The sequence below is a fragment of the Pygocentrus nattereri genome, chromosome 3, assembly GCF_015220715.1.
Source record: "Pygocentrus nattereri isolate fPygNat1 chromosome 3, fPygNat1.pri, whole genome shotgun sequence".
NCBI lineage: Eukaryota > Metazoa > Chordata > Actinopteri > Characiformes > Serrasalmidae > Pygocentrus > Pygocentrus nattereri.
The window spans coordinates 37,747,513-37,773,417 of record NC_051213.1 but is presented as its reverse complement, the minus strand read 5'-3'; the positions used below and the strand labels follow the sequence as shown (position 1 = coordinate 37,773,417).

General features: G+C 39.0%; 1 protein-coding gene across 2 annotated transcripts in view; it reads left to right on the top strand.

The window, feature by feature from the left end:
- The window catches only part of LOC108429163 (corticotropin-releasing factor receptor 1-like), a 38,175-nt gene extending 12,771 nt beyond the window's left edge, over positions 1 to 25,404 (top strand). The window contains exons 5-14 of one of the 2 annotated variants that reach the window (XM_017700711.2): positions 10,649 to 10,734; positions 12,238 to 12,344; positions 15,863 to 15,983; positions 16,490 to 16,643; positions 19,242 to 19,302; positions 21,358 to 21,430; positions 21,557 to 21,642; positions 23,157 to 23,292; positions 23,894 to 23,935; positions 24,831 to 25,404. In XM_017700711.2, coding sequence (XP_017556200.2) covers positions 10,649 to 10,734; positions 12,238 to 12,344; positions 15,863 to 15,983; positions 16,490 to 16,643; positions 19,242 to 19,302; positions 21,358 to 21,430; positions 21,557 to 21,642; positions 23,157 to 23,292; positions 23,894 to 23,935; positions 24,831 to 24,971 — 1,007 coding nt within the window. In that variant the 3' untranslated portion in view covers positions 24,972 to 25,404. Of the gene's footprint in view, positions 1 to 10,648; positions 10,735 to 12,237; positions 12,345 to 13,198; positions 13,230 to 15,862; positions 15,984 to 16,489; positions 16,644 to 19,241; positions 19,303 to 21,357; positions 21,431 to 21,556; positions 21,643 to 23,156; positions 23,293 to 23,893; positions 23,936 to 24,830 lie in introns of those variants that run through there. The other variant, XM_037536707.1, reaches the window with a different exon arrangement.
- Positions 25,405 to 25,905: the final 501 nt, after the last annotated feature.

Here is a 25,905-nt window from a genome sequence, read left to right as displayed (position 1 = left end):
AAAAGACAGGAGGCTGAGCTGGAGGTGGCGGAGATGAAGATGCTGAGATTTTCGTTGGGAGTGACAAGGATGGATAAGATTAGAAATGAGCAGATCAGAGGGACAGTGAAGGTGGAGCAGTTTGGAGATAAAGCCAGAGAAGCCAGGTTGAGATGATTTGGACATGTGTTAAGGAGGAATAGTGGATATATTGGTCAAAGAATGTTGGAGATGGAGCTGCCGGGTAAAAAGAGAAGAGGTAGACCTCAGAGAAGGTTTATGGATGTAGTGAAGGTGGACATGGAGATGGTTGGTGTGAAAGTAGAGGAGGCAGTGGATAGGGCAAGATGGAGGCAGATGATCCACTGTGGCGACCCCTAAAGGTAGCAGCCGAAAGAAGAAGATATATATATATATATATATATATGTATGTGTGTGTGTGTGTGTGTGTGTGTGTGTGTGTGTGTGTGTGTTAAAGGCACAGTAATAAAACAGCCTCTCTAATTCTAAAATATAAATAGCACCTTTACATTTTGAATTATGATATTTTGTAGTTTATGGTAAATACAGCCACACAAAGATTTTAAGTGGGCCTACAAATCTACTGTCACCCAGAGGTTTAAAATTTATGAATAATTAAGTTTAGTTCAAATGGGAAAATACAAACAGGGATAACAAGCCATACCTGAGCCATAGCCATACCTGGTTTATTTTTATTTTATTGATTCAATCAAGTCAGCGTTCAGTACATTGCTGGACTGTCTGTCATGTGTACGTGTTTGAGTGGTAGTGTGTGTGTGTGTGTGTGTGTGTGTGTGTGTGTGTGTGTGTGTGTGTGTGTTTGTGAATGTTTGAGTACGAAGATATTCTTCACATCTTTATTTAGCTTTATAATCCATTAGTCTTACATAGTAATAGGACAGGCTCGGGCGGTGCACTGGCGCAGTGGGTAGAGCTATCGCCTCATAGCGAAAAGGGCATGGGTTCGATTCCCCGGCCGGGCGACTAGGGTCCTTGCACATGCTCCCCGTGTCTGTGTGAGTTTCCTCCGGGTTCTCCGGTTTCCTCCCACAGTCCAAAGACATGCAGTCAGGTCAATTGGACATGCTAAATTAAAGTGAATATATTTGCCTGTGTGTATGCCCTGCGATGGACTGGTGACCTGTCCAGATGTATCCTGCCTTTTACCTGATGACAGCTGGAATAGGCTCCAGCACCCCCCATGACCTAGAAGGAGAAGGGATGTGTGTAAGACAGGCTTACTATCCCTCACAGACTCTTTCTCATATGCATACATTCACTTGTTTAAGTAGAGTAAAATACATAGTTCAGTGCAGTATTATTGAATATTTATCTTAGCACATTTTACACATTCCTGAAGATTTTTTTGGGAATTTTGTTTTGTATTATACAAGAAAAAAATACAATTTTCTTGTATTATTCATTTGTGTGTTGTCAACTTAAAAAAAATCTTTCTTTCTAAAGGTGCTGTTTACAAAACAATTCAAAACAGAGCTTAGTTTCGATGTATAGATTGTATGGACTGTATATATAGATTGTAAGGAGCAAATAGTTCATTTTGAATTTTTTAAAGGGCATTTTTGTTCATTTTTATTTATTTATTTATTTTACATATTACATCAAAGTCTTGTTATAAAAACAAGGGACATTTCATTTTCCATAATGCTGCAGTTTTTATTAGTTTAAAGCCTAATGTGACCTTCAAACCAGACTAAGTGACTAAGTTGGACAGTGCCTGTGGGAGACCTGCAGATAAATCAGCAAGTAGCAAACTAACAAAAGCAACAGCAAAGTGGAACACCGCAGTTCCCCAAGAGAGACTCCACTGTAACATGCATCCATGAGCTCTATAAACAAGAGCAAGAGGCTACAGTTGCAGAGGAGCTGGAACCATCAACCACATGTATTATGCATCATTCTGCTGAATTAGTCCAATGTCAGACTTTGAAATGCATTTTGGATTTTTAACTGGCTTGGACTTTAGACTAAAATCCTTTTGCTTTGAGTGACCCTATACCTTATTTATGCTTATTTTACTAAAAATAAATAAATAAATAAATAAACATTCTCATTTGTCACTTACAAAACAATCATAACTCTACCAAAACTTTACCAAATGTTATTGTTTTGGAAGTGATCATCCATCCATCCATCCATCCATTTTCCAAGCCGCTTCTCCGTCAGGGTCGCGGGGGGTGCTGGAGCCTATCCCAGCAGTCATCGGGCGGAAGGAAGGATACATCCTGGACAGGTCGCCAGTCCATCGCAGGGCAGACAGACAGACACAGACAGTCACTCACACACTCACACCTAGGGGCAATTTAGCATATCCAATTGGCCTGACCGCATGTCTTTGGACAGTGGGAGGAAACCGGAGAACCCGGAGGAAACCCACACAGACACAGGGAGAACATGCAAACTCCACACAGAGAGGACCCCGGTCACCCGGCCGGGGAGGAAGTGATCATTTTAGCAAATTTTGAGCATAACTCAAAAAAGCTAGCCAGTACAGGCCTAGCAAACACAGCTTTGAAAGGTCGTACACACATATAATCACCATATTATTTCATTATAACTTAAATAGAGTTTATGTAATTGCAGAAAATATGTGTTTTTGTAGTGACAGTTCTTAAGGTTATACACTGATTCCCAGACTTTGGGACACATTTAAAAGAACATTAAAAATATATATAAAAAACATAAGTTTGTAAGTTGAAATTTAGGGATGAGAGTTTAAGATAGACACCTTCTCAATTGACATTGTTAATGAAAAGGTGTTTTTTATGTTCAGGTTCATGTAAACCTAGCACTCACACAGTTGAAATTAATATTATTTCATTAATCAAAGTCATAAATACATTTTAATAACTTTTTGTCCACATATTAATGGGCTGCTTTTTAAGTAAAAAATGTATTCTTGTAACAGTGGGGAGCAATGAGGCGGACGCATGTGCTGAGATAAGCGACTTTTATTATGGGCAAACCCAGGGTCATGGTCAAAACGGTCCAGTTTCATATAGCTGACACGAAGAGCAGGAGGGACAGACATGATGAACACAGAACTCCAAACAGCATAAACATAAAACAACCAGCACAATCAAACAGTACATGCAAACAAAGACCAGCCCAGTCCAGGGCAAACACAGAGCTTAAATACACAAGGGCTAACAAGGGATCACAAGACACAGGTGGAAACAATCAGGGGCGGAGTAACCAAACAAGGGGCCGGACTGGGATCAAAACAAAAAAGCACACAAGAGGAACACATGGACAGAACTAGGAGGGGCCAATTGTGACAATTCTTTATAGTCAGATTTGAGCAAACAAGACAAATGCAGTTAATCACAATTACGTACACAAAATAATGTGATTCAATTTATTATCACTTTATTCCTTTGAACACCTTATTGTAAATACTGATTTGCTTTCATTTAATGCTAAATTTTATGGCAGTTAATAGTGTTGCCTTTTTTAAAAGAACAGTAAATTAAGTATTCACTCAGTTTTATCATGTATTTGTATTTTTACTCTAAATTACACAGCTAAATGAGTCAAAGGAATTTGTCCATATCAAGGTTTTTTCCAATGGCAATCAGCATTGACAAAAGATTTGTTTCACTGTGCACATGTAGTGTTATTTTAATTATTATTTCAGTGTATTAGTTAATTATTGCATTGTTGTAGTTAATATAGCTTAATAGATTATGTTGAATAATGGCTGAATGCTAAATTTAGTTTGGGATGTATTTATATGTATTGTGAAACTGCCAGCAGCTGTTCCCACAAGTAGGGCAACTCTGTTGGTGTCAAAATAAAACTCTTCATGGAAAGAGATCAAACTCTCATTTCTATAATCACATAATTGCTTGCTTTGAGCAACAAAAAACAAACACCTGATCCAGTCACACTGCTGCACAGCCCCTGTTATGAAAGACTAAAGTATGCATTAAATCATGTTTCGCTGTAAGAGGTTATAATGTTAACTTCAGTAACCATCTTTGTAAATATTTGTAACAGTACTTGTGCATCCTGTGTTTATTTTAGCTTGGTTCTGTTTTAAATTTCTTTCTTTCTCTGAAATGTTTCTTCCTGTGGTCCACTTATCCATCCATCCATCCATCCATCCATTACTCCGAGTCCCTCCCGGATGACCGAACTTCTCACCCTATCTCTAAGGGAGAGTCCAGACACCCTGCGGAGGAAACTCATTTCGGCCGCTTGTATTCGCGATCTTATTCTTTCGGTCATTACCCACAGCTCATGACCATAGGTGAGGGTGGGAACGTAGATCGACCGGTAAATCGAGAGCCTTGCCTTATGGCTCAGCTCTTTCTTTACCACAACAGACCGGTAAAGAGCCTGCATCACTGCTGACCCAGCACCAATCTGCCTGTCAATCTCCCGCTCCCTTGTACCATCACTCGTGAACAAGACCCCGAGATACTTGAACTCCTCCACTTGAGGCAAGAGCCTATCCCCGACCCAGAGAGGACTCTCCACCCTTTTCCGCCTGAGAACCATGGTCTCGGATTTGGAGGTACTGCTTACTGCCGGCCATGCGAACCAAACTCCTGCTTTGTTTGTACAGGGCCTGAATGGCTCGTAGCAAAGAGCCATGTACCTCGTACTCCCGAAGCACCTCCCACAGAATACACCAGGGAACACAGTTGAATGCCTTCTCCAGATCCACAAATGCACATGTGGACTGGTTGGGCAAACTCCCATGAACCCTCCAGAATCCTGGAGAGGGTGAAGAGTTGGTCCAGTGTTCCACGACCAGGACGGAACCCGCACTGCTCCTCCTGGATCCGAAGTTCAACTATAAGCCGGACTCTCTTCTCCAGTACCCCTGCATAGACCTTACCAGGGAGGCTGAGGAGTGTGATTCCCCTGTAGTTGGAACACACCCTCCGGTCCCCTTTTTTAAAAAGAGGCACCACCACCCCAGTCTGCCAATCCAGTGGCACCGCCCTCGATGTCCACGCAATGTTGAAAAGGCGTGTCAGCCAAGACAGCCCCACAACATCCAGAGCCTTGAGGAACTCAGGGTGGATCTCATCCACCCCTGGAGCCTTGCCACCAAGGAGCTTCTTAACTACCTTAGCGACTTCGGCCCCAGTAATGGACAAGCCTATTCCCATGTCCCCAGACTCTGCCTCCTCACCGGAGAACGTGTCGGTGGGATTGAGAAGGTCCTCAAATTATTCCTTCCACCGCCCAATGACGTCTTCAGTCGAAGTCAGCAGCACACCATCTCCACTATATACAGTGCTAGTGGCACACTGCTTTCCCCTTCTGAGTCGCCTGACGGTTTGCCAGAATCTTTTCGGAGCCAACTTAAAGTCACTTTCCAAGGCCTCACCAAACTCCTCCCATACACGGGTTTTTGCCTTGGCGACGACTGAAGCCGCAGATTGCTTGGCCTGTCGATACCTGTCACCTGCCTCTGGTGTCCCACAGGCCAACCATGCCCGGTAGGACTCCTTCTTCAGCTTGACAGCATCTCTCACCTGGGGTGTCCACCACCGGGATCAAGGATTACCGCCCCGACAGGCACCAACTACCTTACGGCCACAGCTACAGTCAGCCGCTTCAACAATGGAGGAACGGAACATGGCCCATTCTGAGTCAATGTCCCCCACCTCCCCCGATATCTGGTCAAAGTTCTGACGGAGGCGTGAGTTGAAGATCAATCTGACAGGTTCTTCTGCCAGACGTTCCCAGCAAACCCTCACTATACGTTTGGGCTTGCCTGGTCTGACCGGCATCTTCCCCCACCACCTGATCCAACTCACCACCAGGTGGTGATCAGTTGACAGCTCACCCCTCCAGGTCTCACTGTCATTGCCCACGTGAGCGTTAAAGTCCCCCAGTAGGACAGTCGAGTCTCCAGGAGGAGCACTTTCAAGCACCCTTTCCAAGGACTCTAAGAAGGCTGGGTACTCTGAACTGCTGTTCGGTGCATAAGCACAGACAGCAGTCAAGACCCGTTCCCCAACCCGAAGGCGTAGGGAAGCTACCCTCTCTTTCCACCGGAGAAAACCCCAACATACAGGCACCGAGTCGAGGGGCTATGAGGAAGCCTACACCTGCCCGCCGCCTCTCACCATGGGCAACTCCAGAAAAGAATAAAGTCCAGCCCCTCTCAAGGAGATTGGACCCAGAGCCCAAGCTGTGTGTTGAGGTGAGCCCGACTATATCTAGCCGGTATCTCTCAACCTCCCGCACCAACTCAGGCTCCTTCCCCGCCAGTGAGGTAACGTTCCAAGTTCCAAAAGCCAGTTTCAGCAACCGAGGATCAGAACGCCAAGGCCCATGCCTTCGGACACTGCCCGATCCACAAAGCACCAAACCCCTACTACTGCCCCTCCCATTGGTGGTGGGTCGATGGGAGGGGGGACTCATGTAACTCCTTCGGGCTGGGCCCGGCCGGGCACCATGAGTAAATGCCCGGCCACCAGACGCTCGCTGGCGAGCTCCTCCCCCAGGCCTGGGTCCAGGGTGGGACCCCGGTAACCCTGTTCCGGGCAGGGAACACAAATCCTGTTCTTTTCATAGGGGTTATTATGGATCACACTTTGTCTGACCTGTCACCTAGGACCAGTTTGCCATGGGAGACCCTACCAGGAGCTTTTGCTCCAGACAACATAGCTCCTAGGATCATTCAAGCACGCAAACCCCTCCACCACGATAAGGTGGTGATCCATGGAGAGGTGATCCACTTATAACATTAGTTATGTTCATATGTGTCAGAATTCATTCTTACATGAACTGTTGCCCAATCACTCTTTATCCCTCAAAATTTCCATTTGTTACTTTGTTAAATGTTAACAAGTAAATCAGGGGTGGTGCAACAGCTCCAAAAGTAGTGGGGCAAACCACATTGTTTAAAAAAAAAATGATTGCATTTACTCCAGTACATATAGTTCAGTAAAGTACTGATGGATGTTTACTTTTTTATTGAGTATTTTCAAATCATATTACTGTTACTTCTACTAAGGGGGTAATCTTTTCACTTTGTTACATCACAGCCATTTGTATTTAATTACTAGTTCCATTTTTGTGTTTAATTTCAGTGTCACGCATTGGCCTCATTGATTGAACTCCAACTCCCAGAATGCGCTGGGAGATCCTGTGACTCTGGACTCAGGCTCGTGCTCCTATCAGCACTCACAGTCCCCAGACTTTTAACTGATGTCACCTGTGTATCATTATAGCACAGAGTACAAAAGCCTGGGCTTGACAATCAGTCAGCGTGAGGTATTGTTTTCTTCGGAACTTACTCTCCCTGTTATCTTTGATTGTGTTTTTGACTACATCTTTTGCCTTACCCTTTTTGATACTGTTGCTGGTTTATTGGATTTGTTATTGGACATTTGGCCTGAACTTGGACTACTCTGTTGTGTTTTGCCCCTTTTTGTTGCCTTGGCTGCTAGGTTGATGATTTAACCGTCTAACCTCTCATCCGCTAGCATCTGGGTTTCTGTCACTTTGCAACATTGAGTTTGTTTGATGGTGACAATATTTCTGATTAGTTACATCTCTGAGTTTGGAGTTTTTATTCTAGGCCAAAAAAAATCCTAAAAAGAGAAGAACAGAGTTGCACAGTCTTCAGTTCCTCTGCTGAAAAATGCTGGATATAGTAAGATGTTCCACTGCACTACTCAGTACTTAAATAGATTCCTGACCTGCTACTCTAGTATTTCTACTCAAGTTGTTATAGGGGAGACACTTTTACTTGGGTAATTATTTTATGCAATTATCAATACTTTTACCTGAGAATTGACTTAGGCTTCTCTACCTACCTCTGACCTGATTATGAACAGTGATTGTTTTGATGCTGCTTCAGTATCTGCTGCCTCAGACAGCAGTATAACCCACACAGCATCAGCTGATGTACACCTTGGTGTCTATGATGTCTCACTTGCTGGGCCTACTTTGTGCAGTTCAGCTGAGTGCTGACCAATCAGATTGTTGAGATATGAGGTGTGGCAACCGCTTGAGTAAAGCCTGTAGCAAGCTTCATAATGAAGATTTAATACTCGAATACACATCTAGCAGAAGATTATCACAATGATTTTAGAAATTGATAGGAATGAAAGGTAATTATTCAATAATTAATGTTTTTAATACAATATTAGGCCACATTGAGGCACAGAACTAGCCTATTACTCCTGTTTGTGTTTTAGAAAAAGCTGGAAGTGATTACCTTTGCTATAAAGTGTAGCACTAACTTAAATATTGCACAGCACTGCAGATTTTGAACATTTAAATAGAACAAAAATAAAAATAAGAACTCCACCTTATAAATTCAGGGGTGCTGCAGCCTCTGCACTTCTACTTCACGCATGCATGTATGTAAATGATCTCTGTTCTGATATACTGTTTTGTGCCTCATTCAAAAAAAACTCCAGGCTGAAACATTCCTTATAACAATAGCATGAATAGGCTGAGCTAAACTGCTGTAGACTGAATAGGCAGATAAATGTAAATGCACTGGTTTTTATAACATCAGAATAAAAGTAAATGCAGCTTGATTTCAATATGTGGTACATGTGAAGGGTACATTTGGAAACATTTGTAACATTTTTTTATATACAACATCAAACACCTTTTAAAAAAGATTATGAAAATTATATGACTTTTAAATTATTCACAAAAGTGTGGTTTCTATGTTATTATTTTGAGAGCTTTGAACTTTTTGAGACTCCTATGCCAGATTTCATTTTTGGCATTCTGCCATAGACCAATTTTAATTTTACAGGGCACACAACTCACATGCATGTGTGTCAAAGCCCCCACACACACTCTTAGAGTGTAATACACTTAATGGCTTTTAATACATTTATTCACAATAGACCAAACAAAACCTAGAAAACCAGAGAAGCCTTTATCTCTTACAGAGTCTGTCTAATTTATATGATTCATTTGCTTAGCTAGGCTAGCCAGTTAAAAGCAATCACATACAAAGGCAGCCAAACAGTTGGCCACAATGTAGGGAAGGGGAACATGACAGACCGGCTGCGGCATCCTTGGCCTAGTTGTGTTTGGGTTTGCGTGCAGTGTTTCTTTGCCGCAGGTTAAAAGGTGGAGTGCAGAACAGTGTGTCTCATTCTGTGGACATACTCCAAGACTGTGAGCATCTCTGCCAGACTGGAACCTGTCAATCAGAGTGGAATCTACTCGCAATAGTGCCCCTCTGGCAGACAAATTTGACTTAGCATCTGGAACCCTGACTGCTGGATTACAAAACTAGCACACACTAAATACAGCAAAACTGTGCAGAACATGCCTACATATAATTTCAATTCCATAATAATTGGGACAGTAGGTACAATGTACATAAAAACAGAAAGCAGTGATTTACAAAGCAGTACAAAGGCAGTGCATACTTTCTGATTAGCTTCATTGTTTTTTGTAAATAAAAGTTTGTTCTGAAATTGATGCATTTAACGCATTGCAAAAAGTTGGGACACTTAACAAAAGTTAAGACTAGAAAGATAGCAAGATGTTATAAAAAAAGATTAAACAGGTCATGCAATGTCACTTTACCAAAACTACTTCAGCAACAAATCCAGCAGTGTAAAAGTAATGTTCCTCAGCAAGTACTTGCTGGGACTAAAGATTTTAGGTATTTTGTCCTCTCTGGTGCAGAATATCATCAAAAGATTCAGGAAATCCAGCAAATTTATGCTTAAATGTATGCATATGCATACATTAGAAAAAGAAAACTACAGTATCTTAAAATCTTCCAGTAAACAATTAATTCACACCATTTCATTTACAATATATGTAGCAGAAGTACCAAAGGCAGTCAACATCGCTCTCTATGCATGGATTTGAATCCCAAACGTTGCATGTAAGTCTGTGATGTTCAGCACTGCACTATTCAAAAACCATGTAATGTATGGAATGAAAACTTGTAGAGGGTCATTAAGACCCCTTACTGCTGACCTTTTGGAATGTGATGTTTTTTAAAGAGATGTGTTTTATTGGTGGGATTTTCAGCACTGTAACAGAGTTACTGAGGAAAAACAAAGGTGATCAGTACTGCATAAGAGAGGTGAATCTTGTAGAACCCAAGCTGACACACAAGCTCTATTCCCAGGGCAAGGCTGCGCCTTATCTCACTGAAACTGCTCTTGAAGAACGGTGGACAGCAGTTATTATGCACACCAACCGAGAAGTCACTTGACCGTCTGAGGGCAAAGTGGCAGAGTGGTGCAGTGTGGCTCTGGAAAAGAAAAGTACTCCTTATCCTTCTAGGTTTCAGGGGAGCTGGAGCCTATCCCAGCAGTCATTGGGTGGAAGACAGGATACACCCTGGACAGGTCACCAGTCCAACGTAGGGCAGACACACAGACAAATATATTCATTCACACACTCCCACCTCGGGGCAATTTAGCATGTCAAGTCCAGTCTGCATGTCTTTGGACTGTGGGAGGAAACCGGAGAACCCAGAAGAAACCCACACAGACACAGGGAGAACCAGCAAACTCCATGCAAAAAGGACACTGGTCGCAAAGCCAGGGAATCAAACCCAGGCACTTCCTTGCTGTGAGGCGACATCACCATGCCGCCCTACTACCTGTACATTTTATCGGAAATTGTTCTAACACTGCATGTGTTTTTCCCTTTTCCTCTTTAGATAAAATCTTCAGAAAGTGTCAAGCCAACGGGACCTGGGCCTCCAAAGGCAACTACTCTCAGTGCAAAGCTATTCTCAGTGTACAGGTGATAAATTATTACAGACGAACAGCACAAATTCATACACACAGATTTAGTAGATGTACTCCGAAACTATAGTCAAATACATTTATATGTTTGCTTAGCATCTGTGTGTTATTTTGTTCACCTGTATATTTGGACATTAGCAAGCAGCCTGCATTTTTTTGTTGTTGTTGTTGTTGTTTTGATGGAACACACAGATCATACTCTAGAATGAAGCTCAAGCTGTTGAAACTACAGTACTGTGCAGAATTCACTTCCAGTTAAAATGATCATAAAGTACAGGTTTTAGGAGTCTTACTTTCAGCTTTTCAGAGAAATCTGCAGAGATGTTTTTCCACACTTTCAACATTCAGTTGGTTGCATTTTCTGCTTCTCACAATCCAAGTAATCTCAAACATATTCTTTAATTCTGAGGTCTGGACTGTCTGGACTAGGATGGCAGTCCATTGTTCTAAGAACACCAGTAACTCAGTTGATTTGCAAGTGTTCTTCTTTTTCTCTATTTTCTTTGCTCAGTAATGGCTAGTTGATAGCCACACATCTTTTCAGATTTATGTTGTTTTTGACAGTGAAAGGATGGACAGGAACACCTGTAGATGTTTCAGATCTGATGCAACAGTGGAGCTTGTTTTTCTCCTCTCTCTCAAAGATGACAGCTTTAAGTCCTGGTCATCTGATGGCGATAGTTTTGTTGGTCTACCAGTCTTGCATGATTGTTCAGAGTCTCGATTTCTTTTAATAATTTTTTGAACATTTTTGGAAACTCCTATTTGTCCATTTATTTTCTTTTGAGTTTCCCCTTCCTCATGAAAGTGGATTATCTTATATCTAATCTCCTCCTGAATAACTTCAGATAAGCTCTAAGGATTTTTGGGAGCTGAAAGAATACATATCTGCAATTGTTGCAAGTGTTATTATAATCCTTTTATTTCAGTGTTCAAGTTTGAGTGGAAATCAGAGTGTTGAATCTTGAGTGGGACAAATTTTGCTGAAAGAAAGTCACTGTAGGCCTTCTGGAAGTCATAGATATGTCACTGACTGTGAATACAACCTGTAGTCTGACCAGTTTTCAGACATTTGTTACAAATGGAAAACAGTGGTAGGGGCAGCCCTAAAATGAAATGTAAATAATTATATGTAAAAAATACTAAAAACATTGGTACATTGTGTTAATGTCTGTTACACACTTCAAATATAAATTTATAAAAGTCTTTTACAAGTTTATGTTTATGTTTAATCTAAAATGTTTAAAAATGTCCATGCGCGCCGGTGTTAGCATAGTGCTAATGTACTGTTAGAAATTTCGTAAGTGTGCTAGTATAAATTAGCATTGTCATAGAAGTGTTTTTTTTTCATATTTTGACACGTATGGCCCAAACTGAAGATCAAGCTCTAGTAGTGACCACCACTGACATTTGCCCAGTACTGTATTTCAGTTCTTTGTGTGCCTGTGTGTACTCAGGTGGGTTCTTCAGGCCTTTTACTTTATTCTATTTTGTGTTGCAGAGAAAGAGCAAGGTGCATTATCGAATAGCGGTCATCATTAACTACATGGGTCACTGTTTGTCTCTGTTTACTCTTCTCATTGCCTTCATTCTCTTCTTACGACTCCGGTGAGCTCAACTAAACACAGTAAGGTTTTTGTAACAGATTTATAAAATACATTGTATTGCTGCATTGTATTTTCAGCACATTTGCATTTCTAAGTTGGCTTCTAAAGCTTTGATACACAATAACTCATTCAGACTTTTGAAACTGCTTTATTAGAGCTTTGATTGTTACCAGGACGTGAGATGTTATCTTGTATTTGTTAACAAATGCTTCCCTGCTGTTCTCTGGTCTCGAAACCTCCATCTGTCTCTTAGGGGTGTGTTGAACGGTTAAACTAGGCCAAGCTTCACCCAGTATTGAGAATAACAATAACAGTCCATAGTCAAACCCCCCCCATTGCTACAGTATGCTCACTCAGCAGGGGTGTGTTTGTGTATACGTGCATTACTTTGTTATTTTGCATCTCTAGTGAAAGTACAACTCTCAGCAAATTGTAATATGTTGTTAATGTTACATAAGAGTCTAAAACAGCAAACACTCTTTGCTCTTTTAGTCACTTTAATCTTTTATTGCCATTAAGAGTCCTGCCTCAGTAAAGCCTGCCTATTTATGGATCCCTATTCAACAGCAGCTGTCCCACTCTGTCTGTGCCAACATAACTAATGCAATTTATATATTTTTTTTCTTCATTTTATTGACCTCTGAAAACCTATGATGTATCCAGGACAATTAGAGGGGTGGGGTAAGGCCCAGGGCAAGACCTACATTAGTGCCCTTTTTGTTTGCCAAGTGAACCTTTTGCATCATCACAGCTGCTGCCACAGCCTGACCACTGTCTCGCCTAAGCAGTGAGTATTTAATCGGGTTAGTAGGAATGCTGACATACTGACACATGAGATTGACAGAGGCAGAAACTTTAGAGGGAAGAATGGAGCACTCCACTTAAGGTAACACGAGAATTACATTAGAATCAGCTGAAGGCTACTTTAAATAACTTTAAAGAACTAGCTAGCTCGCTAACCATGAATCCAGCATTTTAGAGACAGATCCACAATCACACAGTACTGTGCGTAAATCAGAGACCATACTTTCATTTAGTTATTAATTTGGAATTTAGACAAATTTATCCATAAACACTTACTCCACATCTCAGATGTTCAGTGTTGATATTCTAGTCTTTTTTTGTCTTTTTTCTTTTCTCAGTAACAGCTTCTTGAGAGGTGCACATCTTTTTAGACTCATAGCATTGAATTGTCTTCTAACAGTGGACAGAATCACCTGTGCATTTTTCAGATACAGTATGAGGCAAAACTGGAGTTTGATTTTCTCTGATCTCTCAAAGATGAAAGCTTAAAGTACTGTGTATCTGATGGTCATAACCCCCACCCCCCCACCTACCCCCCTGGAATCCTTGTAATACCCAAGACAGTCCACATATTTCATCCTTCATCCGTATATGTTGCATGCTTCATTATTCAGGTGGATTATTTTATATCTAATCTCCTCAGGAATATGTATTTTAGTCAATTTAAATGCACACGTGAAAGAAATTTGCAAGGCAGTTAAGGTGTGTTTGGGTAGCTGCTTATGTGAAAGTTAGTGTGTCTCAGAAGGGAAACATAATTAGTGTACACAAAAGTACAGAGTGGACAAATTAAATACTACTAGATTGAATATTCTTTTTTTTCTTTGCTAAATATATATTTGCTGCTTTTTTCTGACACCTATATAAATTTAAATTTAATGACCATTTTAATGGCTTAAATACTAAATTGTCTCTGACTTTTGCACAGTACTGTAGATCAGTTTAACCTTGCTGACTTTCGTTGAGCTGTTGAGACATTAAGTTTCAGATGATAGACCACTAAGAAATGTCATGAGAAGCAGAGGGAACATAAAAGAAGTACGGTTCTGTACTGTCAGCATAGCTGATGTGAGTCTAAAGTGAAGAAATGCCCCAGTGGCTCAGTTATTCAAAATGCATTTTATATTCTGTCAAAAAGAAGCATGACCTGAGACTGCAGCAATCAGGGGGACATAAATAATAAATAATTCTAAAATATAAATAAGTTTTAGAGTGACAGGCAACCCCCAGAGCACCATTCCAAGGTGATCACCTAATACTGTATGTCAGATTAGTTGTATTTTTAGCACTGCAGCTTGCAATGGGAATTGGAGCAACATCAGCTATCTTGAATATCAAAGAAAGTGTATGTACCTGGGTGTTTTGGAAAGAACTCTTTTCTTTTTTGGGGTTTTGGTGGAATTTTACATTTGCTCACTGGCTATAAAGTACTAACACTTGGCTGGCTTTATTCTGTGAAAATCTCATGCAACTTTCATTTAGACAAGTTTCATGAAACAGCCAGTCAAAAAGGCATGATCACAACAAACGTTTTGTTTTAAAATGACTGATTTCACCAGATCAGTGGGCAAGAAAATAAGAAAAAAGTTATCTTTTGATGCCTCCTAATTTTACATAAAGCCCAGATTTATTTGGAATCCAAAGGAGAAAATTATTAAAGAAGAGAAGATCAAGATGCAGTTCTTGATGAACTCACAGTGCTTCTAGGACAGAAAGAGCATCGGGTTGCTTATTACCATATAAGCTGTCTAACTAGTTGATTAATTAAAATTGTTACATGCAACTTTGTTTTTGAATTGCTTTATGTAGGTGCAATTTTCACGGAAGTGTCAAGTGTCGAGTTGCACGGAAATTATGTTGCATTGTAGTTTCAGTGCGTAAAACCAGCCTTAGATATCTAAAATCTGTAAATTCAGCCAGTTATAATATTACTTCCAGATGGTTGGACACCTACAGCATTAAAAAAAAAAGCTTAACATTTGTGCTGCCTATAATCCACTACTGGCATACAGAATAGGGGAGTGCAAGACACATAATAAGACGGGGAAAATTCCTTTTTTTTTAGTAGATTGTGCTTTTTATCATCTTTTTGTATTCCCATAGCAAAGTTATCTGTAAATAATCACAGCAATAAGATGGATTTTTGTCCAGGTTGGCCCTTGGTTTTTGCATCACTGTCTTGCTGTCTGTAATACAGCACCAGTTTAGAGCATTTAAAACACTCACAGTGAACTACCCAGGCTAAAGTGCAGTGTCCACCCACAGGGGTTAGTTTTTACTCTGTGTACAACTAATCCTGCCACCCAAAGTAAACAATGAAAGAAGCCCATAGCCCTTCATATAAATGAATAACTGTTTGTTTTTAACATTTTTAAAATTCCTATACACAGATTTAGAAAGATGTCAGTTACAGTTAACCCTGTCTTTGGGGCAAATTGTAACATTTCCACTCCTGCCACGTTCAGTCAAATTGTTCATAGATGACAGATGCTGGGAAAACAAATCATGTTTTCATTTGTAGTAGAGATGTATATACAGCTTCTATAATTATTAATCTTGCTCAGATATTTATAAACTTATTCATCAAAAAACAAAATGCCCTTGGTTGTGCCCTGCTCTCCCTAATATGCCAGCTTGGGACTGTTCTGACATTTTGGAATATTTTGATATCCTCTCTGACATCATCTCTTTCTTTTCCTTTCTTTCTCATCTTAGGAGCATTCGGTGTCTAAGAAACATTATCCACTGGAATCTCATTTCTGCCTTCATCTTGAGGAATGCCACGTGGTTCATTGTTCAGATCACCATGAACCCTGATGTACATGAAAGCAACGTGGTGAGCTCCTATAATCTGTGAATTAATTCTACAGACGTCCCACCACTTTACGCTCTGTCTCATGTTAGCTTTCCACACAAAGTTAAACACATTTTTTAATGGGTTAACTTGCTTCTGTTTTTACAAACTGAAAAATGCAGGAACAACAAATAACTTGATCCAGATGGTTCACATGCAAAAATAGGCCACACCTGGGGTCTGAACACTCCTCTTAAAGCTTTTTTTTACTGCTGTCAACCATAATTCTGATATCAGTAATTTACTTGCCTCATCACTGCACAAAACTTTTGCACAGCAACACATTTGATATACTTACCTTGCTGTTAACTAACAGGTCATTCTTAAACTGCACCAGGTCAGTTTTCATCAATTCAGTGTTTTTAATTTTAACAAAGTAGGTTTTGCACAGTTTTAGGCAAGGAGAAATGAACTTAACCTTAAATGTGTCCAATTTTTTAACCAGCATCATACTTTTCAACCCCATACTTTGTGTCTCTCTCTCTAAGCCGTGGTGCCGTTTGGTGACAACAGTGTATAATTATTTCCACATGGCTAACTTTTTCTGGATGTTTGGGGAGGGCTGCTACCTCCACACAGCCATCGTACTCACATACTCCACCGACAGGCTCAAGAAATGGATGTTCATCTGCATCGGATGGTGTAAGTCACTGCAAATGCTTGAGGAAAATATAATATGCACCTGTAGCCCGGTTAGCAGTACGAACAACAATTTACAAAAACATTGCTATGTAAAAGAAACTTCCATTATTGGAAGTGTAGTAGAGGAAGGTACTTTCACAGTTGAAATACCCCTGTAATCTGTCATATATACTGTGTGTGTGTGTGTGTGTGTGTGTGTATGTCTATATATATGTGTATACATTGTAGTGTGTGTATATATATATATATATATATATATATATATACACTACAATGACTGTGAATGACTTTGAATACTATAATTATATTTATTTTATTAGAATAAATTATTGAACATTTTGTCACCAACAAAACACAGATCCACCGATAGTGGTAGAAGTGTCAGTTTTAGCTCATTTTGAGCATGACAACTTTGAACAGTTGTACATACATGAAATTGTAATATTTTTCATTACAACACAAAAACATACTGAACATACTGGAAATGATTCATAGTGACCATTTTGAATTCTTACTTCTTAGTGTTTCAAACTTTGGGACACATTAACTTCAAGACAGTATGATCTGACTGCTCACCGTGTGGACATGAGGGACAGAGATACAATATCACTTCCACAAGTAAATGCAGGGGTGTGGCTAAAATAAGGCTTTGCCTATGGACAAAAACTCATGTTTCGATACTGACATAAAACTGTGGGTTAGCAGTTTTTGAATACATTTTAAAATTAAACTCATGATAAATCTAAAATTTCTAAAATTAAATTCAACTTAACTTTAAAAGAAATAAAAAAAACAGTGCAATTAAACAAAAAACATGAAAATAATATTTTCTCAAGTGTAGGGGTTAAAGTTTGGGACAGACATTTCTCAAATGAAAGTACCCTATAAATAGTGATTTTGTATATATTTAGCTTTTTACTATTTCTATTAATGGTTTGTCTAAGGCAGGGGTCACCAACCTTTTTGAAACTGAGAGCTACTTTATGGGTAGCGAGTTGTACGAAGGGCTACCAGTTTGATGTGCTCTTCTTAAAACAATTTGCTCAGTTTGCCTTTAGTTATACATTATTAATAATGATTAATGATACTCATCTATGTGAAGACACTGATCAGATTAATGAATGATTTCTCACAATAATTATCAACAATGACAACAAGGTGGAAAACAGATATCAATATTCAGCAGTTTATCTCTATTAATCTCAGCAATTTTTACATTTTCTGATGATCACTTACATCACTACATGTCATCACCCCCAGTTGGACGTCGGAGAGAGTGGAGATTAGATCGGTTCCATTTTTCTCATCTTTCAATACAGTGTTAGCAATTTTTAACATTGCTTCTTTGACAACTTCTCCATCTGAAAATGCCGTCTTCTTCTCCTTGATCAGAAAATGTGTAGCTCTGAACGAGGCTTTGGTTGTTTTTTGTGATTTTTTTTGTTCGTCCTCGTGAAAAGAGATTGTTGTGTAACCAAAGCTGCCTTTAGCTCACAGACTTTTTCTGCCCTTAGTGCACTTCCAGGTGGACAGTTTGCATTGTAGCTTTTGTGACAGGTAGTGAAGTGTCTCTCGACATTGTGCCGTTTTGGTATCGCCACAGCCGCCCCGCAAATGAGACACACACAGGTTTCTTTAACAGTCGTAAAGAAGAACTCCACCTCCCATTCGTGGTGAAAGTGATACGTTTTTTTTCTTTTTTCTGCCATGTTTCTGGAGTAAGAAACTGCATGCTGTGCCTGCTAGTTTACTTTCCGCGATCACTGGTTTTGTCATGCGCAGAATACTGACCTTTGAACTTCTCTAGAGAAAAACTAAGAGTAACCTCAACTTATCTAAACTTCATGTATAATGAACATAATTTTAAGATATTTTAAGATAAGATATATATATATATATGAATACAAGTGTGGTTAAAAAAGAATAGCAACAGAATCGAATTAGATTTTAGATGCAGCTCACTAGTGAGTTGTGCTATTTTTAGAACAGATCTGCGGGGACTCATATGGTCCTTGCGGGTGACCTGGCACTGTGTTGGTGACACCTGGTCCAAGGTCTCAATAATTAATTGTTTTTTAATAGTATATTATAATTAGACTGCAGTTTGAGCTAATTTAGTAGAATAGTCCATATAGAAACCTTATATTGTAAGATTTTCATACACATTACCATGAAAATGACTGTATTACTATATAATTCTATCATAAACATGTAAAAAATTATTCAGAGTGGTTTAAAATTGTAAAATGATTCATTTTAGAGAAACTTGCCATCTTTTTTTTTTTGTAATGCTGATGATTTCATATTATACTTTAAAACATTTTATACCAGAACTGTCGCAGAACAACATTTTAGAAAGCAGACACCGTATTTTCAGGCTTTTCATGTAATAACTTTCTGTGAGGGAGGTTTTAGAGGCACTAAACACTTCAGACTTCTGGTTCCTATCACCACTATTGTAAACCACTTCTTTAGAATGCTACATTTTGCATCAAACTCGGAATGACTTTGCATCTTAATGAGTTAATTATGTAGAACATGTAATGGAATATTTAAGAAAAGAATTTCTTTTTAGTGATTGCTTTTTTTCTTATTCAGGTATTCCCTTTCCAATTATTGTAGCCTGGGCCATTGGAAAGCTTTACTACGACAATGAGAAGTAAGTCTGTATTACATTTTCAGTGAGAGATAAGCAAACCACTGTGATGGTAAAGCACATATTTTTCAGCTTTTGACTTTGTTATATTCCCCGTCAGCAAGGTAAGGGTAATGTTCACTTCCCAGCCCGAACAGTCAATTTTGGCTGGTTTGAATTCAGTGTTTTTTGTGATGACATGAAAAACCAACATATTTACACAAATTCAGCTTACATTAGTTTTCACCCTGAAGTTATAAAGAGTGTTTCAGCCTGGACTGCATTTTAAATGAGTTTCAATATAGGGCAGACACAGAGGTCACTTACATATATTAGTCTTAAAGGCACAAGAAAAAAACAGCCTGTTTAATTCTAATGGATAAATTATTTGTATAGTACCTTAGTACATTAAAAAGTTGATTTTGAAGTGTTGAAGTAGTTGATTTTGAGCGAGATAGAAGAACAAATATTTGGTTCCAGACTTGGTTCTCCCTGATGCCCCCAGTCTAAGCTTTATTAAATTCCATTACCAGCACTTCTGATTAAATTTAATGAAGCACTGATAATGGATAGCTAGATATTAGATGACACGTACAAGTGATACTGGGGTGCCATGAGGGGAGGTTTGGAAATGCTAAAATTAACACATTAACATATATACAGTCTCTACCTATTGTGTTAATGTTATTTGTATTTCTTCTAATATTAGTGTTTTTCTGAGCAAATAAACACTCACTGTCAGCATAAATAGCTTTTTAATTAAAAACTTCACAGGTGCCTAATACTTTTGCACATTATCCTATATAGGAGTGGTAGAAAAGCAACATGAAGCTCAACACAGCAGTTAAAAGTCAAGTAACTGGACTTTTTACTATTTTTACTAAACAGTATACTAAATAGTAGTAGTGCTCTATTTTTACTAAATAGTAAAAATAGATACCCACCACTGCAAGTCATACATAGCCCAGTTAAGCCATAGATATTTATTTAACTGGAATTTGCAGAACAGTTTCAGGGTTAATCTGAGATTAATGTATGAAGTCAAGAGTTAAAAATATGTTATTAAGAAGTTATAAAAAATGGACATGTAAAACTATTGTAAAATATTTAGAAATGTAATTTTAAACAGAAAAAGAAAAATGCATATTAGCTAATAAGATTAACTTCTGAGATGTCTCAAGATTTCAGTAAGAATAGATCACTGCATTATAATGCGTCTTTCACAACACCTAGCAACCACAAAATGTGATTGTTTACCAAGTGAGACGTTCCTGCATTGATACTTATTGGTATAATCTCTTGTATTAAATTGTATTAGATGGGAACTCTTTACACTGAAAGTTATATAATTGCATTTTCTTCTCAGACATTAGGTTAACGACCCATAGAAAACCAAATAACTAAATTAATGTACCTTAAAATCAATAGTCGGGCTCAGCAAATTTTTATTAGGAGTTTTATTGTTGCGTTGTTGTCAGTAGTAACATATTTTAGAAGTGCATAAAGTAGTGTTGGGTCTTTTTCCCCTCAAAGAACGTCATCTCCTTTGTAACAACGAAAACTAGGAAGGAAGGCCCACCCAATTATTCAGTTATGTATGTTGAGCATAAATTGTGGTGCAAATAATATAGCTGATGTTTGGGAATTTGGCACATATGTCTTTAAGGAGTACTTCATGCTGGTGTAAGATGCTAACAATGAAGACAATGTGCAGAATTAGACCAACATCTGTAGGTGGAAAAAGCAAGTTAGCTGTGCATTATTGCTGACATGACTTTGGAGTAAGGATGTGAAGACATACTTTTATTTAAAAATAAAAGGGAAGTGGCCATAAAAGCAGGGAGCTAGTGCAAAAAGAAGTCTGACAAATGTGTTGGCTGAAGGTACTAGCCAGTAATAGTACAATTTCCTGACATATTTTCTTTTTCCAGAAAGTCTCAGATTTTACAGTTCTTCACATGTTTTCATTTAGTCATCAATTTCTACAATCATTTTGTCCATCTCCCAAGAAGACTGCAAAGCAATCTTACTTAAATTATGCAAAATATCTTAATTGTTGCTTTCTCTTTTTAATATCAGATGCTGGTTTGGGAAGAGAGCAGGTGTGTATACAGACTACATCTACCAGGGCCCCATGATATTGGTGCTTATGGTGAGCACTTGCATGCATATGCAGACATGCTAGCATGCCACATTCATTGAAGCTATATTCAACCTAATGTTCTACACTTCTACTGTATAAAATCTTCATTGCAAGCTGTTTATAAATGTCTTGCAGATTAATTTCATCTTCCTCTTCAACATTGTGAGGATCCTCATGACCAAACTCAGAGCATCCACCACCTCAGAAACCATCCAGTACAGGTACACACACACACGCTCAAACTGCTCCTTAAAATCATATCCATCAAAATTTTTTTCAATATTTTAAATATTCTGTGAACAACAAGTTAAGTAAAGGTGATGAAGGAAACCTGAAAAAATAAGTAGAGAAACATAACCTATGGGAAATGTAAACAAAAGAGCGCAGATACTTCCAGACAGGTGTATTGCATGCTGCAGTTAAGCAGTTAACATCTTACCATGTTCTGTGCCTTAAAATGCTATAAAAATAATACAATGCTGAGCTGATCCAGTTGACGTTCAGTTTGGATCAAGACAGGGTTTCAGCCACAAGGCCTGCTTAAACTGACTAGTGTTTCAATAGGAGCAGTGACTACAGTGCCATCTGCATTTAGATCTGTGGGAAAAAACATCACTAAACAGGGTTAAAAATCTTAAAAACACACTTTTACTGACTGTGATGTTCGTGCAGGATGTGACCAGACTTTGACATCAAGATTGGCCCACCCACAACTACATAGAGAGGGATATTATAGTAGAGCTACAGTGCATAATGACTTAATTACAAAGATGAATGACCATTTGAGAGTTCAGTGGTGCAAAAACCATCAGCACTGATCTACAGATCTGAACAGTGATGCAAATGAATGTGCAGCACGCACCAAGAGAACAAAACTAGACTGAATGCTCGAGCCCTACAGTGACTCTGTTATCCTGTGAGGGAAATTTGGCATGGTCCGCTCGACCCCTTAAAGGAAAGTGTCACTGTAAAAGAAATACAAAGTTATTCTGGCTGATCAACTTTACACTGTGATGAAACATTTTATTCTGATAGCAGTGATCCATTCCTTGATGACACTGCCCCTTAGGGCACTGGGGTACCTGATGGTTTGATAGGTATGAAAATGGTGCAAAGCATATGCTATGATACCCAACTGAACACCTTCAAGACATTTTGGATTTTGTAGGACAGCACTCTCTACTACAATCAAAACACAAACGGAGGGAAAATCTTTTGGAAAAACTGTGTTTGGTCTCACCAGTGCAGTTCCAGAGACTTGTAGAATCTAAACCAAAACTCACTGAAGCTGTTTGGCAGCTCGTTGTGGCCCAATACCACACTTTTTTTCCCTGTGTCACTTAAAATATTATAATTATCTATTTGTAGTAATGTATGTATCTCAAGACGTTTTAAAATGAGGCATTCTGGAGGTTTTATTATAACATCACTCATGATTCATGATTACAGATTTCTTTGTCATTTTAAAATCATCTACATCTCCATTCATCATTCTTTACACACCTAACATAAGTTATAAATGTATTCATTTAAATTATATGCAAATTTATAAATACTGTATGAACTTATCCACATCTTCCTGCTAAATATACAATGGATTAGTATAATTATATACATTTATCTGCAACCAGCTTTTTTATATGACAAAGCATTGATTATAAACTTTTAAAATGATAAAATTGTAGTTTATTTCTATTATGTTCTGCTTTTTCTTCTTTTGTCTGCAACCCTTTAGGAAAGCAGTGAAGGCCACCTTAGTGTTGTTGCCTCTGCTGGGGATTACGTACATGCTGTTCTTTGTAAACCCAGGAGAGGATGAGGTTTCCCAAATTGTCTTCATCTACTTCAATTCTTTCCTTCAATCCTTTCAGGTAAGGCTTCTTTACCTGCAATAAAAAGTAGATAACAAATGTATTATTTGCTGATACAGGGAAGAGTAAGGGCTTTGGGTCAGACTTACTGGAGTATTATGGGTAATCCTGCAGAAACTATGACAATTCTACCAACTTGTTAAGTCTTCCTTTATCACACAAGGCTACCAAGCAAGGGGGGTGAAGGCTAGCACATGCTTCCTCTGAATTATGTGAAGCCACTGCCTCTCTTCAGACAGCCACTAACACAAAGTCACTGTACAGTTCAAACCACCTGGAGAACACTAACTGCCAGTTCTATTACAGGTTGGAGAGAGGTTGGACAGTTGTTCTGCCGATCGCAGATAAGAAAACAACCCTCCTCTTAAAGGCAATGTAATGGCTGCTCAGATTTCTGACAGGACACTAGCCACGCCGGCCACCCCTTTAAAACTACACGTGCCAGCCAGAAACAAAATAGAAACCACTGAGACCAAACTGTTTTATTTGTGTCAATTCCTTTTTTTCCCTCATATAACATCTTCTCTTCCTCTTTTTCCTTCTGCTGATATTCTATACTTTATCTTTATGTGCTGATTTCTTTTTTCTCACACTTTCTCAGGGCTTCTTTGTGTCCGTGTTCTACTGTTTTCTGAACAGTGAGGTAAGCACAGTCCTAATTTCAACCAGTCAAGACCGCCACCACCAAACAAAATTTTTATTGTTTTACAGCACTTCATTCTTCTGTTTCATAGCACTCACTGTAGTAAAGGCTGCTATCAGGACACGTTTATTCTGCTGCCACAATCCTCTGATACCTCTGTCAGCGCTTTCAGAAAGCAACCTGATTTGGTTTAATTCTAGTCAGCACAGACTTAAACCAACCAGTCATTAATCAAGCGGGGACCACAAAAACCTGAAATTCTATTTATTGTGTGATAGAAGTAGATCCAGTAGGCCTGTAAGGTACATTAAGTGTCTCTGTTTTCATTAAGAGGAATGGGTAGGATAATAAATTCCCTGGTCACTATATTAGATACACCTGTTTTGTATCTTCACTCATTGTCCATTTTATGTTATACTTACTTTATAGGTGCACTATGTTGTTCTACAATTACAGAATGTAGTCAATCTGTTCCTTTGCATAATTTGTTCATCAATGATCACGGCCACCACTGAGCAGGAATTATCTGGGTATGTCCACTTACTGTCCAGGCTATTAGACACACCTACGTTTTGGTTCACCTTGTAAATATAAAATTAAACATGATAGTTCATCTGCACAGTTTGGCTTGATATTTTGACTTGGTGGATTTGATGCTTTTATATTGAAATCAATTTTACATATAGCATACTGCCTTTAGATCAGAGGCAACCAAACACCAATATGCACTATTTGTAGCATGGCAAAGTGTATGGTTAATGGACTTGACACTAAAATGTACCATAAGTGCAGATACAACGTACCTAATAAAGTGACCAGAAGTGTATATGCCGCTTAAATCTGGACAGTATACAGTGATCTTCTAGTGAAAGTGTGTATGTATGTGTTTGCCCAGGTACGCTCAGCAGTACGGAAACGATGGCATCGCTGGCACGACAAACATTCCATTCGTACACGAGTTGCAAGGGCAATGTCTATCCCCACCTCACCCTCGCGCCTCAGCTTCCACAGCATCAAGCAGTCCACCTCTGTCTAAGAGAGACAAGAAAGAGAGAGAGGCTTGCAAACATACAATGTGAGGGAGATTCCTCAATACCTGAGAAAGAAAACAAACCAAATTTAATGGAGAGCCTCGAATTTTGGCCAGCAAAGAAAGATTGAAGAACGCTTTCTCCAGACTTTTTTTTTCTACAGAGCATACCTCACCAGTTTTGAGCATCCAGAGGACCACTGAGTTAATAAGGAAATCAAGTGAAGGAAATAAAGCGAAGAACTTTTTCAAGTGCACCATCAATTTTCAATAGCAGAAGAGGCACTAACAGCTTGATGAGCAAAGATCTGGCAAATGAAGGACATATAGAAGAATGGCCACTCATATACAACCCCAATTCCAATGAAGGTGGGACATTGTGTAAAACAAATAAAAACAGAATACAATGATTTGCAAATCCTTTTCAACCTATATTCAATTGAATACACTACAAAGACAAGACATTTAATGTTCAAACAGATAAACTTTATTGTTTTTTGCAAATATTCACTAATTTTGAATTTGATGCCTGCAACACGTTCCAAAGAAGTTGGGACAGGGGCATGTTTACCACTGTGTTATATCACCTTTCCTTTTAATAACACTCAATAAGCGTTTGGGAACTGAGGACACTAATTTACATTTACATTTACAGCATTTAGCAGACGCTCTTATCCAGAGCGACTTACAAGAAGTGCTTTGTCAATCTAGAGAAAGTATCTTTGCTAGTTACCAATAGCTTAGAGAAAAGACAGTCCTGAGCTCAGATACTGCTAGAAACAAACATGGCACCAATTGTTGAAGCTTTGTAGGTGGAATTCTTTCCCATTCATGCTTGATGTACAACTTCAGTTGCTCAACAGTCCGGGGTCTCCGTTGTTGGTTTTTGCGCTTCATAATGCGCAATATTGTTTTTATTTATGTTTTACACAATGTCCCA